The 16706-nt window shown below is 41.6% G+C and overlaps 1 protein-coding gene across 1 annotated transcript; it reads left to right on the top strand.

Moving 5' to 3' along the window:
- Positions 1-87: 87 nt before the first annotated feature.
- pdpr (pyruvate dehydrogenase phosphatase regulatory subunit) lies at positions 88-16643 on the top strand. The gene is made up of 18 exons (XM_078265208.1): positions 88-197; positions 842-1115; positions 1520-1653; positions 2628-2709; positions 3272-3435; positions 3541-3662; positions 4110-4227; positions 4845-4994; positions 7763-7955; positions 8217-8341; positions 10103-10258; positions 10388-10521; positions 10838-10986; positions 11067-11179; positions 12262-12356; positions 12473-12562; positions 14076-14258; positions 15076-16643. Exons 2-18 carry the CDS (start codon positions 853-855, stop codon positions 15481-15483), a joined length of 2679 nt encoding a protein of 892 aa, XP_078121334.1. The 5' UTR covers positions 88-197; positions 842-852; the 3' UTR covers positions 15484-16643.
- The last annotated feature ends 63 nt before the right edge of the window (positions 16644-16706 follow it).

The raw sequence follows: 16706 nt of genomic DNA, 5'->3' as shown, positions 1-16706 counted from the left end.
TCCCTCTAACTAGCTAGGTCAGTAAATAATAAAACAATAAAACGTTTCCACAGGCAGGTGGATTTTATTTTTTAGACCGGAAGTGCCAGTTGTGATTGTAGCTACTTTGACATTGGTACTGACTGCTGTACCCAAACAGTATATAAGTATTGACTTAATTCCTTAGATTATCACAGTGTCTGGACTTGGCTGATTCGGTGAGTTTAATGTCGCTTTAAACAATGAAGGAAGCGTCAGGGAAAATGTTTCTTAACACGGTTGACGTTTAGCTAACGTTACTGAGGTAAATAATCAACATCTGTGGCTAGCTAGCTTTTCGATAGCCTAAGCTATGTACGCTAATTTAGCTACCAGTAACGTTAACGCTAACGCTAACTTTAATCATAGGAGCTCAAAAAACATGTCAAGAAATTTTACAAAACTTAACGAATGTACAGGTTAGCTAACTCGCTAACACTAGCTCAAGACGTTTTACCTCTAAGATAAAGTTCAGGATAATTTACAGAGATAACGTACTGTAGTACGTACAGTTGCTGCTAAAGTGGTAGCTAGCTAACTAACGTTAACGTTACATGATTAACTTCGAGCTAACATGTAATATAATTGTGACATCTCAAGGACTAGCTAAGTTAACCATGCTGGCTTGCCAGGCCCCGTCTTCGTTGCAAAGTGTTAAATGCTGTATTTAACCTGCGAGCTAACGTTAAAAACAACAACTTGACATACAGCATACGTAACTGAGTGTCGACAATTTAACCTAGCTAGCTACCTTATTATAACCTTAGATTCTTGAATACATGACCCGTATGTGAGACATGTGTTTGTGTGTTTGTGATTGAAGAAAGCACAGCTATGTGCAGCTGTGTGCGGAGCTCCAGGGCTCTGTCCCCTGTTCTGCTCCCCCGGCTGCTGCTTCCTCAGACGGGGTACAAATTGGCCGGCAGGGGACTCTGGACCTCCCCGCACTGTATGGCTGTCAGTGGAGACTCCCAGCTGCTCCCACTGCCCAGCCAGGCCCGCGTGGTGATCTGTGGAGGAGGTATTATGGGAACATCAGTAGCTTTCCACCTTGCCAAACTGGGCTGGACAGATATAGTGCTGCTGGAGCAGGGCAGGTGAGATGCATGCATGTAGTTTAATTTGTTGGGGATGTTTGAAGTTTAAGGGGAGGGGGGGGGGGGGGTCACTGGCGTGAGTGGCGTGTTTAGACTTTCGTGGGTGGGGAGGCCCAAGTGGGACACTCACTTCTGTAGGGTTGGTATAGTAAGTAAATATGCATGTGCACACACACATGGGGGTGGCATTCATTTACCATTTCTCATATCTACTTTAATTAGGCCTACTAACATTACAGTTTCTTACCTTCCTGTGTTTAACATGTTTATTTAAAAGATAGGGCAGGGATATGGAATATAGACAGTTTCTACATTCAGAGGCAATAGAGGATTAGTAAAAAGAGTTGTTGATTGGATAATGTTCTGCAAATGCTGTATTGCCTGTCCTGTTATCTTGTTGGCAGGCTTGGTGCAGGAACAACCAGACTGTGTGCTGGCATTGTCAGCGTGGCCAAGCCTATTTCCATAGAGTGTCAAATGGCAAACTACTCCAATAGTCTTTATCTGCAGCTGGAGGAAGAGACTGGGATCAAAACAGGTCAGCCACTTTGACATGTTCCGCTTTCACTCATATTTAACTTATCTATATGATCTATGATGAACTATATGACTCATATTAGATAGATAGATAGATAGATAGATAGATACTTTATTGATCCCCAAGGGGAAATTCATATTATTATCCTTGCTGCAAATAAATTGCCTAAACATTTTCCAGATGCATATAACTACCTGTTAATTATCTAATTTAACTATTTGTTAATCTATTTTACTACCATTTGAACCTTTATCCCTCATCATCCTCATCCCTTATCATTTTCAGACAATGAAGCAAGCTACTCATAGCTTTGTTTTTCATTACAGTCATTTTTACAGTAATGCAGTTAAAACATTTGCATGAGGCATGCGCTACTAGCCATTTCTTATAGAAGTCCAAGACATCTTTTGTTGTTCCTTGTCACAACTTACCGTATGTTTTGGCCTTTTCCAAAGCTAGAATGATAATTCCCTTTAGTTTGAGGTTTATTATCATTTTGGCTTTACTTTTTTTAAGTAGAGTATTTGAGTAGGGAAGAGCCTTGAGTAGTTTGGGACCTGCTGAGTCACATAATATGTGGTTTGGTGTGTTTGTATGTAGAGCTGGGCAATATATTGATATTATATCGATATTGTGATATGAGACTAAATATCGTCTTAGATTTTGGATATTGTAATATGACATAAGTGTTGTCTTTTCCTCGTTTTAAAGGCTGCATTACAGTAAAGTGATGTCATTTTCTGAACATACCAGACTGTTGTAACTGTTCTATTATTTGCCTTTACCCACTTAGTCATTATATCCACATTACTGATGATTATTTATCAAAAATCTCATTGTGTAAATATAGTAATAGTATCAACACTACAATATCGTTGCGGAATCGATATCGAGGTATTTAGTCAAAAATATTTTGATGTTTGATTTTTTTGTTTGCTCTATATCGCCCAGCCCTATTTGTATGTGTGTTTCAGGTTATGTGAACACTGGATCTCTGTGTCTGGCCCAAAATCAGGATCGCTTCCTCTCTCTGAAGCGCCTGGCATCCCGACTAAAGTAAGACCCTAAAACCTCAAGTCAATATTTAGTAGAGTTACCTTTGGCAGTATTAACTGCTTGTGGATGAGACAGCTTTGCACATGGGCACGCAGAAACTTTTCTCACACTTCTTTACAAAACTGCTCAAGCTCTGTTCTGTTGCAAAAGGACTTTGAGTGAACACCATTTCTCAAGTCTAGCCACAAATGCTTGACTTAATTAAGGTCTTGACTCTGACTTGGCCACTCCAGGACATACAAACGTTTTGCCTGGTGGTGGCATAATGCTGCAAGATTACTTTTTTTCTTTGACTGGACTATTTTATTGCTGGTAGAAAAACACACACAAAGACACATCTACACACCGAGCTGAATAATCCTGTCTTCACATCAAAATGTGAAATAATGGCAGCTGTCATTTAAAAAAATTATATTGTATGTTTATGTTACACAGCCCACATCACCGATCTGATCAAATATTCAAATGAGTCAGAGCTCTGGAACAAGTTTAGATATGTATGGACTTTTATAGTTTAACATCTGTATTAGTATAAGTCCTTCATCTTTATCTCTATTCCTAGGGTTATGGGGATCAGCTGTAACATCATTAAGCCCAAAGAGGTGGCCAAACTTCACCCTCTTGTTAACATTCATGACCTGGTGGGGGCACTCCACCTCCCTGCAGACGCTGTGGTGTCTCCACCTGATGTTAACCACGCCCTGGCTGTGGCTGCGGCTGGAAGAGGTAACTCACAACTTGCCTTTGATTGAGCATTAATGGACAATTAGAACTAATGTCTTTCTGTGTTTGCCTCCTCCGACATCTCCTTGTCTTTGTCATCCTATCCAGGGGTTCAGATCCTGGAGCGAACCACTGTTCAGCAGGTTCTGGTGGAGAAGGGTCAAGTGACGGCGGTCGAGACTGATCGTGGCTCCATCGAGTGTGAATATTTTGTCAACTGTGCTGGACAGGTAAACCTCGGAGTGGGATACAAATCTGGGAGTATTAGCAATATCAGTGCTAACTTAGATCGATGAATTAATGAGGGAAATCCTTTGTAAGCATTTAGGAATGTATTCTTTATTCCTGCCTTAGTTGAACAAAAATCTTTGTCTGATTCTTGCCTACATTGTGCTAATAGATAAACACAGTATGACTAAACAAATTGAGAGGATTTACAGACCAGAATGCAGAGTCTCCCACAGGGAATTAGTTGTGTATTATTTCTTACAACGTTAGTGGAATCAGTGCCAGTTTAATGGGGGTGGCTGAGGGGACAATTTTAGTCAATAGTTTTGAGTTTGAGTCCCTACTCTAAATAGCTAATGTTATTTGGTATGTTTGGCACTTGGCACAATATACACAATATACCTGCGTTCAGAGCAGCAGATATACATATTTGTTCTGTCTGTCTCTAGTGGGCTTACGAGCTGGGCCAGGCTAGTGAGACGAAGGTGTCAGTTCCTCTTCATGGCTGTGAACACTTCTACCTCCTCACCAAACCTCTCCAGGAGCCACTTCCACCCAACACGCCAGGTCTCACACTAGAAAATTAACTTTTTAGACCTCTGCACCAGCAAATTGCAGTCACTTTTACAGTTTTGTCAGCTAAATATAATGCCAGTATATTACTGCAACAAGCATCTCCCAGCCTGTCCCCTAGTTTTCTCTTTAAAGATGAAGTTCCTAGTTAACACCCAGGGACACAAGATCTACTCTGTGGTTGAAAGCCTTTATAGTTTGCACATTATTTTTTATAGCCAACATCTCAGTTTAACGAGTAGTTTTATCATCATTACAGTGGAGTGTATGTCAGTGCCAGTAATGTTGCATTTATAGACTGGAGAAGGAAAACTTCTTGAAATACACCATAAAACTTAACTTCCCTTGATTCTTGTGACTGCATGTTGAATAAGTGTGTGTTTGTGAGAGAGAGGATAGAAGGTGTGCCTATAGTTAAATGTATTGACTTGAATGTCTTCCTTACTGTGAAATAATTTAGCCGCTTGGCTCCTTGTATTGATTGATAATATACATGTGAAATCAAAGTCATTATTTACGGTCAAAGTAAATTTTTCTGCATGTTCATGCCTGTTACATGAGGTTACAAGCCCAGAGGAGGTGATCTTACTGAGCCTGTGTCTTGTCTCCAGTGGTGATGGATATGGACGGCAGGTTATATGCACGACCATGGCAGGGAGGCCTTCTGTCAGGGGGCTTCGAGAAGAACCCCAAACCCATCTTTACTGAGGGCCGCAACCAGCTGGAGATTCAGAACATGCAGGAGGACTGGGACCACTTTGGTAATGGAGGGATGGAGGGATGGGAGGCTGAGTTGGGAGGGAGGAAGATAGCTTTAAATCATAAATTAAATTCAAGTTATCAAAAGGCAGACACATCAGTTGATCCACTCATCTGTCAGTAATGTAGCACAGACACAAGGTGTGTTTTGTTTTGCATAACGGTAGGGTGTCTGAGTTGTACTTTACTGTTGTGAGTGAAGTCATTTCCTCAAACATTTATAGTTGTTTCCTAAAGAGTCCAAAGAACAATGTAGTTGCAGAGTACTTCTTAAATGTTTGAAGAATCAGGTCATTGTTTGATTGTTTCCCCGTCTTCCCTGGCCATGGGCCTGGTCGTTCCAAGAATGTTTGTGTCCAAACGGATGCATTTGTAATTGACTCAACACGCTCTTTCATATTCAAGTCCTATAGGTGGCACCGTTACAGCTACAGAAATTCACCAAAAACGGAGAAGAAGAGGTGGAGCATGCGCGTAAAGCTTGCACGCTGTATACAGACAGACAGTAGAAGAAGAAACCAAACAGCCCTAGTAACCCTAACAGGCTCAATATCTTCTCCAGCAGGAACACAAGCATGTAGTCCGCCATTGTTGTTATGAGACGTCGTCGCGGGGTAAGAGGTCGAAGGCTAGAGGTTGAGGGGTGTGGCGATGACATCATCGATACACATGTATGCCACTTCGCCATCCAAACGAAGACACAAGGGCGCCGTTTTCAAATTTTTTCACCCTGGGACCAGGTTTTAAAAAGGCAGTACGTTTAAACGACGGCCAAAACGATGCAAAAACATGTGCGTTTACACCAAAAAGCGTCTCCGTGTGGATGGCCCCCGACTGAGTATCTCTATTTTAGGCTATTCTATTTCTGGCCCAATGTAATTCCTGTACTGATGACCCCAGATTTCTTTCCATTGCATTTCGGATATTTTTTTGCAAGTTTAAAGTCATAGTGTCTTTGTTAATTTAGCTGTAAGCAATGTCATTTCAAAGTACATCTCAGACATGTAAACACACACACACACACACCTGTCTTTTGGCCTTGGCCTTGTGATCTGTAACCTGAGATCCCTCATACATCTTGACTGTTGTTGTAAAGACATCCCCATATCACCACCCAGGCTTGAAGTGAAGCAAGGCAGAGAGTCAAACTAATCTGTCACTGGGTGTTGTAATTATAGTTCTTTTTCACATGACCTAACATTTGTTTAGAATGTGTCGCAAGAATATATATGAATGAAATACAGTATATTGGACTGGACACCAGCTCACCTCCTGTCAATAATGATTTTGATACTTGAAGGCATGAATGGAAAAAAGTCTTTAGAGTTTGCCCTTTTATCATGTTGGCTCACAATTTTGTGATTAAAAACACGAAAACAAGTTTATGATCTTAGTGCTGCATTTTGGTATCAATAAGAGTCCCTCACATCTTTCACTTTCTATTGGCAGTGTGGTTTTACATAGTACTGTGACATTTGACCCACTGGGTCAGCTTTCGTGTTGGAAAACCTCAGGTGGTGGTTGGGAAAAGGCAATTACAGCGATTAGAGTGTTTGGTTTTCCAGTTATTTGAAATGAAAAAATATACAGAGGGTTCAGGGAAACAAGTAGAAGCCTAATTTATGTGGGAGGAAGCAGTTGGGTTTATGGGAAATGTGGCTTTAAATGCTGACAAATAATAAGACTGACTGGCTTGCTTTAGTTCAACAGTTGTCTTGATCATAGTGTAATTTGTTAATGATAATTATAGAAAAGGATTACTGATTTGACAATGCAATATCAGTGTTTCCCACAGAAAATTTGTTAGTTAAGGTGGTAGGGTTGGGGGTGTTACTACACACTACACTAATACACTAAGTATTACATTTCAATAATAATTTATAATTAATAAATAACCAGCTTTTCAAAAATGTGCAATTTTAAGCTCATTAAACTATATAAAAAAAAAGTGCTATAACAGTTTTACTGGCATGGCTCCCATTATCCTCCGTGACATGCTCTTTTTCACTTCGCCTGACATCTCTTCTCCAAAACAACCAGCTCTGAGATAACAGAGCTCAGCCCATAGATTCACTCACTCAAAGCAGATAGTATGCGTGAAATAAAAACAGGACATGTAATTTCACTGTGTGTAACTACGTAACTAACCGTGTATTGTGAACCGCGTGTAGTGATTAAAAAAAAAAAAAAAAACTGACAACAGCTGTGTCTCAAAGACGGGGCAACAGCAGCCGGGACGTTGAGAATCCACGCGCGAGAGGTGATGATAGTTCCAGTCACTTTGTCATGTATTCACTTTGTTGAAACAAGAGAAGAAAGCCTCACTGATGTGAAGAACAGGACAGAGATACATATAGAAATACTCTCTACCTGCCATATGCCAACGCTCTGGTAAGTCCATCACCCCGTCTCTGCCCGGGCATGCCCCAGCTACCGCACATTTGTTGACAAACTCCGACGCGCACGCGACGGTGAAATGGCGATGTATCCCTTTAAATGTGAATAAACGACAGTTACCTTGTTTCCTGTGATTGTGTTGATGCGACTTGTACATTACAGCCACTCAAACAGGACAGAGTAACATGGCGGATATTCAATTTTTTTTTTTTTGAAGACTTAATTAAGGCGGCAGGCGCGTGTTGTTAAGGCAGGCCGCCCAAACTGGAAAGTGCTGCGGGAAACACTGAATATATTGATGTGTACATAACACCTTTTTTTAAAGAAGGTCTTGAAAGAGATTGTATATAAACCTTTTGACTTCTACCTCCAGAGCCAATGCTCAGTGCTTTGCTGAGGAGAATGCCGAGTCTTGAATCAGCTGAGATCCATCAGCTGGTCAACTGTCCGGAGTCCTTCACCCCTGATATGCGCTGCCTGATGGGGGAGACACCGGGTATCTCTGGCTACTACGTGCTGGCAGGGATGAACTCTTCTGGCTTGTCCTTTGCTGGAGGAGCTGGCAAGTAAGCATGGGTAAAACTGTATTTGCTAGAACATAGCCTACGGTATTTGTGAGGACAAACATTAGCAAATGTACTTGAAGACTAGACTGCACTGTATTCGGCACGTGGATACATTATTTAGGAGGGTGTCTGAAATGTATTTTACTTTGAAAATAATTCAGCCTCAGTTTAGTAATTTCAGTGATCAGCTATTTGATCTGAATATGCTGTGATTGCAATACAATAAAGCACAAATGGCATGTTTTGTGGTTTGGTATTCAGGTACTTGGCAGAGTGGATGACCTATGGTTACCCCACTGCCAATGTGTGGCCACTGGACATCAAGCGCTTTGGCAACCTGCAGAGCAGCCGAACCTTCCTGCGACACAGAGTAATGGAGGTCATGCGTGAGTAGTGAGCTCTTGTTACAGTTTATATGTGTGGTGCATCTTAAAACACCACTCACATGGCCATATGTACATTTCAAGAGGTATTGATCACAAATTGTTCCTCTTGTTCATACTGGCAATGAAGAGATCCAATCCTAGCAAGATTCCAATGTAAGTGATGGGAGATAAAACCCACATTCCTCGTTCTGTGCAAAAATGCACGCTAAAGTTCAGTTGAAGAAAATATGTCTCGGTCAGAAAAAACTAGTGGGTACCTTCCAAAGTTATGGTCTTTTTTTAGTAGGGGTGTCACAATTCTCCAAATCTTCGATTCGATTACATTTTCGATTCTAAGGTCATGGTTCGATTCGATTCTCGATTTTTGCATACATTTTTTTTAAAGCACAGGTTGCTATGCCATTTTTAGACTAGACTTGTATTCAATATAATATCTGACCTTTGTTCGCAATGTACCACACTACATTGTCAAATTTAAAACATTTATTAACAACATAATGTAACAATAACTTACTATGTATATCTTCAGTCATTTGAAACTTGACTTAATTTGTCAATAAAGTAAAAAGAAAAAAAAAAGTTTGCCGAAAATGCTGAGGGCAGACGCTTCGCAGCAGGTGTTTGGTGTTTTAAGCCCCCACTGTTGTGCCTGGAAGGCACTAGGATTAGACAATGGTTAGGGTTAGGTGCCTTGAAGACGACAGTCGCAGCGCTGCCTTGAAGGCTTGGTTGGGGGCTTAAAACACCATCGAGCCAGCAAAGCGGTCTTAGCAGACAGAGAGCAGAGAGGGCGACTCTGCAGTCCGTTTAACTTGTTGCTCTCTCTGCTGTTACACACCAACCAGACGGCCGACCGTCGGCAGAAAAGCCAGTCAGACTGATCAGTCGGGTCCCTGAGGTAAAAAAAAAAAAAAAAGCCTCAAAACACACTGAGGCGACGCCGACTTGAGCGTGCGCTCTGCGCTTGCGCGAGACGTAATATGTCTCCATAGCAGCAGGCGGCGCTTCCATGGATGTATTAAGAGAACGCTTCTCTGTATTGTTTCCCAGAAAATGAAAACCGGCAGCTGATTGGACAAACGCGTCATGTGGTTCTTTTTTCTCCGGAAATTCTCAGCCAGACTGTCATGGCGGCTTGTTCAGAATACGATCTCATATTGTACTAAAATAGTTCACCGAAACGTGTTTCTGAAAACATTTTAAGCGAGAAATAGGCCGTGCAGTTGCTGAATCTGTCTTCATTTCAGAAGGTCAGTTTAAAAGATTTTCGTCAAATTTTGAGAGGCTCATCCGCTCGCCATTTCCAGGTGAGTCCCGACTGCCCTGTCTCTGACTGAGCATGTCAGGTCGGCCAAAATAAAGGCTCCTCCAACGGACGACGGCAGGGAACACACCGAACAGACTCGAGTCACTGACCTCGTCAGACTGTCTGACGAGTTGGTGTGTCAGCGCCCTAAAGGTTCAGACACACGAGGCCAACAAAACTACAGCCTTCATTTCTATTGTGATTGGTTAACAACAGCATACAGTGGTGAAGGTAGTAAAAAAGTTATTCACTGTACGGTTGAGCTGTTTTCTCAAGATGAGCAGCACCACCTGCACAATTAACACCCTATACTGTAAGTCACAAATTCATAATAATAGTTTCCACCACCTTTAAAGGTAGTCAAGTATTATGGTGATATCAAGGTTTTTTTTTCAGTTTTGCTTCGTTATGATTATGTCTGTGCTTCTAATATGTCTGTGTGTGTTTGTGTCCAGCCCTGCTGTACGAACTAAAAGTTCCTCGCTGGGACTTTCAGACTGGGCGTCAGCTGCGCACCAGCCCTCTGTATGACCGCCTGGACACCCAGGGAGCTCGCTGGATGGAGAAACATGGGTTTGAAAGGCCCAAATACTTTGTTCCTCCAGGAAAAGGTACAGATTACTCACCAGCAACACGCTACATTCTCTTTATCCTGAAGTCTTCAGTAAACCTCGAGAATCCAAGTGATTTAAAAAAAAAAAAAAACTGGTGTGTGTGTGTGTGTGTGTGTGTGTGTGTAGATTTGCTGTCTCTGGACCAGAGTAAGACCTTCTACAAGCCAGACTGGTTTGACATCGTTGGAGAAGAAGTGAAATGCTGCAAAGAAGCCGTCTGTGTCATCGACATGTCCTCCTTCACCAAGTTTGAACTGACTGTAAGTCATGGTGCACTATGGACAACTTGTAGTGGTTAATAAACACTGAATCACATAAGGCGGAAAACTGTTGCTGCACTTTGTAGGTTCAGGCCTCTAACCATACATTGCTTATTTGGTCACACCTAGTGAGTGATGTCAACATGTGTTTTCCATCATTGTAGCAAATTGTCGTTTAAATGGCAGATTATGCAATTCTTTCTTTCTTCCAACTGGGAGCCAGTGATGCAGCAGTTATGTATTCAGTCCATGAGTACTGCACCCACTGTGATGAAGCAATTTAAGTTGAACCTTGTGGTTTGTCCTGATGTCCCAGTCAACAAAGGACCAGGCTCTGGACCTGCTGCAACATCTGTGTGCCAACGACCTGGATGTTCCTGTTGGACATATCGTCCACACCGGCATGCTGAATGAGAGGGGAGGCTATGAGAACGACTGCAGCGTGGCCCGCCTCAGCAAGAACAGGTTTGTAACACCTAGGCAAATAATACTGCAGACATGCAGTTGACCATTTAAAACAACTCACATTTCTCTCCCTTCTCCAGCTTCTTCATCGTCTCTCCGACAGACCAGCAGGTCCACTGTTGGTCCTGGATAAAGAAACACATGCCCAATGACCCAGACCTGCACCTAGAGGATGTCAGCTGGAAGTACACTGGTAAGCACACAGCACCATTGTTGAGGTCTTGCAGTGATGTCGCCATCTAGTGCCCACACAATAATATTAAAGGGTGGAAGCAATGCACCAGTATAAAAGGCCAGCAGTATCCTACATCCACTTTCTGCTCTTCACCCAGTTATTTAAGTAGCCTGATATTGGGTTCAGCGTTAAAATCAGACACTAGGGGGACCAAGGAGGTGGTTAATTAAATGTCCAAAATCTAATTTGTATATGTGTGATGTAACTACCTTTACTGTCCTGAAATGTGAACAATAGTTCTACTTGCTATCTTTTATATGCAAGTTAAAAACACCAACTGAGGAGCTCTATCATGGCATCGTACAGTATGGCCCTACGCTAATGATCAAAATATTCATTGATGCTGATATTCATTTCCTAAAAAGTTACAGATAGAATGAGCTCAAGTTTTGATAAAGAATTATGAAGACACACTATCTTTTCTATATTTTAAGATTTAACTCCTTAACTACTCCTGGCCATGTTCTAGAGGAATAGCTAGTAAATGCAAAGGAAATGATGCTTTAAACTAGGGCTGTCCAATCTATTGTTTTTTTTAATCGTCATTCCTATATTAACTGGCTCAATACACATATCGCATAAGGCTGCGACATATTGCAAAGGACACTGAGATTTTTTTTATCATTAGAAAACTGCACTTTTTTCAGTGGTATTATGTTCAATTCAATGTTCAATTTGTTCTATAAAAGAATGTTGGAAGTGATTTCCTTTTTATTTGTTTTAAATTCCAAAAGCAATTGTTAAATTCAACAAGCAATTGTTGTGTTTTAGCAGAATACTGAAAGCAGCAGAAATGAGTACACTTCAATATCTGTTTATTTATAGCAAGTAATATCGTTATCGCCATATTCAACAACGTTTTCGCATATCGCATATTTCTCTCATATCGTGCACCCCTACTTTAAACGGATACTATTATTATGAGTTATTGTATTAACATTAATTGTGAACTGAGTCAGGGAAGCCGTAGGATGAAAGTACCAAACTCAAGCTGAACGTTGTTAGCCAGATGGTCTTTCATTTTGATTCTTGACCCACAGCTTTAAATCTGATTGGACCTCGTGCAATGGATGTTCTGGCTGAACTGTCCTATGTTTCCATGACACCTGACCATTTCCCCTCCATGTTCTGTAAGGTAGGAAACAAAATCTAGTTTAAATGGACATTAATAGAGCACAAGTACCTGTTTATACATGGTTATTTACCCTACATTGACAAGAATGGTATGTGTGTGTGTGTGTGTGTTTACAGGAGATGAGTGTTGGCTATGCCAATGGGATCAGAGTGATGAGTATGACTCACACTGGAGAACCAGGTTTCATGCTCTACATGCCTATAGAGGTGCGTCCTGCTCACATCTGCACACACAAAACAAATATGTATTTTATTTTACCTTTATTTTACCAGGGAAAAAATCACATTGAGATTAAAATCTCTTTTACAAGTGAGCCCTGGCCAAGAAAGCAGCACATAAAAATACACTTTAACATACAACAAATAACAGACAGACAGGGATGGACAGCAAAAATAAATAAGAAATAAAAACAGAAAATCACATTTTAAAACAAGCGCAAACATGTTGATATATTTGATGTAGGCAGGACTTGAATTCAGTATGTGAAATAAAAACCTGCAGTTTTAGCTGATTCTGTAACTCATTCCATGAAGTTGGAGCACTGTAACAAAAAGCAGTTTTTCCAAACTCTGTTTTAGTTTGTGGAACATCATACAGTATGTATCTACTTGATCTTAGATTATGTTCAGATCTACTAGGTGCTAAGAGTGTAGGTAAATATGAAGGAGTATGTCCAGTTATTGATTTGTACACAAAGGAAAACCAATGTTTGAGCCTTCTTGTGTTGAGTAAGGGCCAACCTACCATTTTATATAACACACAGTGATGGGTAGAGTACTTAGCATGGGTTATAAATCTCAGTGCTGAATGATACACAGAATCCAAAGATTTCAACGTTGTGGAGTGTCAAACACATCTCCATAGTCTAAAATTGGCAAGAAGGTAGATTCAACCAACTTTTTCTTGACTTTCAGTGTGAAGCAGGAACTGTTTCTGAAGTAAAAGCCCAACTTTAATTTCGATTTAGTGATTAACTGCTCAATACACAATTTAAAAGACATGTCTTTCTCCAATATAAATCCCAGGTATTTGTACGAGGGAACTAGTTCTATTGGCCTGCCCTGTAATGTGCGGAGATGAGGCAGGAACGGTCCATGCTTACGGGTTCTGTTAAAAAACAAATATGTATCCAGTCACCATTCCACAGGATGGTTGGTGAAGTGGTAGTAAAGTAGTTTTCACTACCATAGACTGTATGTAAAGATGGAGGACGCGTCTCCACTTCCTCTCACTGTACAAAAGTGAAGCCAAAATATCCCGGATACGGGCACTGCCATCTTGTAGTTTTGGACCAGATCCTGGGCAGTAGTGATCGGGCGGTGGAGCAGCGGTGTCAAAGTCCCGCCCATACACCTGCCCAACCATTCGCGATTCAGTCACAGCTGTCAATCATGACGTTTTACCCCAGTTTTATAGCATCAAATAATTAATAAAAACCAAACTTATCAGAAAAATTAACACTTGAACAAACATCAGCATGATAAAAACTACCTAAATTACGGAAACCATCTTTGGGAAAAAGGTATTTGACGTGTACTTTGATCTTTTAGTTTGGCCCATGTCCCATCAGCTAACATGGAGGGGGTGGAGTTATGACCTATACTGCAGCCAGCCAGCAGGGGGCGATCCAGATGTTTTGTCTTCAGTCATACAGTCTATGCATCAACCTCTGAACAGTACATCAAATCTAACATTAGTGTTTCCCTCTGCTCTCCACAGTATGCACTGCATGTGTACAACGAAGTGATGTCAGTGGGTCAGAAGTACGGGATTCGTAACTCCGGGTACTACGCGCTTCGCAGCCTACGCATAGAGAAATTCTTTGCCTTCTGGGGTCAGGACCTTGACGCTTTCACCACCCCGCTGGAGTGTGGACGGGAGTTCAGGGTTAAATTTGACAAGGTCTGTTGCCATTTCAGCATGTAAACACATCAAACTGTATGATGTCAGCCAGTGGGGGTTCTGACTGCTGCTTTCTGGTTTTGGGTTACAAAAAGCCTTTTATTTGGTAACAGCAGTCCTTGCTGTTACCAAGGTAACTTGGTAATGAATAGCTATTCAGCAAAAATAGAGTGTTGATGCATTGCATTTCTGTTTATTACATTGTTACACTATGACTTAGCCAAACAGATTTACAATTGAGCTCTTGCTTAAATTTTGCACTTTATTTTTTACTTCATAACGGAGAGAGAATATTAAAAGGTACTATGCCATCTGCCTTGCTAAAACCTAAAACATCAGTGTTATAATCTTTGCTAGGACGTAGAGATACGATTGTCACCAAGCTGCACTTGCAGACACAACAGGTGGCACTTTACACCAGCAGTGGTAACAACAGGTGTGCTGTCTGCTGCACATATACAGTAATAATGTCAACACAGTATCAATGACTGGACCTCACAGTGTAAAATTGGTTTCACAGATTGCTTTCAGATGAGTCGATGTCTTTACTGTACAGTTTATCGAAGAAATGTATGAAATGAAAAGTTCTTTCCTGTGCAGTGTTTGTAGATTTTTAATTGTTTGTAGACCATGTCCCGAAACACCTTTAACAGTGCTCCTTCCTTTATCTTCCTACTTTCTCCTCTTCTCTTTGCTACTTTGCCCTTTTTCTTCTCTTTCACCCCCACTTTTTTCAATTTCCCACATTCGTCTTTCTTCACCTATATTTTCTGCCACGTCTTCCTTCTGGCTTGTCTTGTCTCTATGCCTCCATCAGGACACAGACTTCCTTGGTCGTGAGGCCTTGCTGCAGCAGCGTCAGGACGGTCCATCTCGGCGATTTGTCATGCTGGTTCTAGAGGACCACGACACTGAACTGGACCTGTGGCCGTGGTGGGGCGAGCCCATCTACCGTAACGGTCAGCTAGCTGGGACGACCACTAGCAGCGCCTACAGCTACACTCTGGAACGCCACGTCTGCCTTGGCTTCGTATCTCCGCCGCCAGGCCCAGAGGGGCTCCCCACACCCATCACCCCAGACTTCATCAACCGTGGGGACTATGAGGTGGACATTGCTGGCCAGCGCTACCCAGCCAAAGCCAAACTCTACCCCTTCAGCTCCCTCTTCGCCCAGCAAAAACGCCGCAAGGAAGACATGGAGTTAAGCAACCTCCAGGCGAAGTGATGCAAACTAATAGAAAATGGAAGGCCTCGCTTTTGCCTCAGAAGGGGCTTCTGTGACACTCCTTCAGTTTTTCCAATCCACTCCTGCAATTACCTGGCAGCGCCAATCTATCGTCCCCTTTCTAGTTCCTAATCATGAGGGCTGTATGCACAATCACTATTTGTCTATCTAGTATTTAACTTCCACGCTGCATCTCCCTCTTTTGAAAGTGCAATATTTAGGAGGCACCAGATGCTTGAGCTGTATCAAATACAGCAATACAACAATACACCTGTGTCAAATCAAATTCTGTCCTTGTTTTTTAGCCCTGCCCGGCTTCACACTCAAACACGTTCCACGGTTAACTGGAGCGGTCTATGGCTAAGTGCCTTGGTCAAGGCAACATCAACAATGTGTTGAGGACTCTTTAGCTTAGTTCACTGTAACCCACCCAGAAGGGATTTAGAGTGACTATCTTCTCCAGTAGTGTTCCAGTTTTGACACCGCACAGTCTGGAAGAGTTTGAAAGAAATGTCATTCAATGCTAATGTGCAAAATGCCTACACAGTCAACGCAGTTGTTGACGTCGATGTCATTTTACAAATTAAAGTGCTGCTGTAAAGAATACGCGCAGTGTGATGTAGAGAGCAATGTGGTCTAATTCAGATACATTATACTGTCCACTACTATCATTGTCACAACATTATCCTCCCCAGTCAGGGGGAATAATCAGGAAGCCTGATATAATCATTAATAAACCATTGTTTACACCTCTTCCGGTCCTGTTTAAAAGGCTTCCCAGGCTCTCCTTAATGCATAAAAGTAAAGCAAAATGACCTTTTCCCCATTGATTGTATCTTTATAATCTGCTGTCTTTATTCTGCTTTGTCAAGCTTGTGGTAATGTATTTACGGTAATGTTATTTATGTTTTATGTATCACCCTGGTCATTTTGAAGCAGCGTTCCTCGTTTTGTTTGATTGATGTGTGTTGTTGAATGTGTGGCTGATGTTTAGGTGAGGTCAGGATGGGAACGCTGGGGCTGTCGTATTCCAAACATGTTGGTTGGACTCCACAATATCTTCCATTGGCGATGTGATTTTTGCCTGATCCAGAGTTACGATGTTTGTCTAAAGGAAGGACTTCATTGCGATCTGAAATAAAGCGATGTATTTTTGTATAGGTAGTGTGTATAAAATCTCTATTTTCAGTACTGCACCTTTTTTCTAGTCAATCAGCTTTAAG

This window comes from Sander vitreus, chromosome 1, assembly GCF_031162955.1.
Source record: "Sander vitreus isolate 19-12246 chromosome 1, sanVit1, whole genome shotgun sequence".
In the NCBI taxonomy this organism is placed as follows: domain Eukaryota; kingdom Metazoa; phylum Chordata; class Actinopteri; order Perciformes; family Percidae; genus Sander; species Sander vitreus.
The sequence above is the reverse complement of the archived record's forward strand: the minus strand, read 5'-3'. Positions and strand labels throughout refer to the sequence as shown.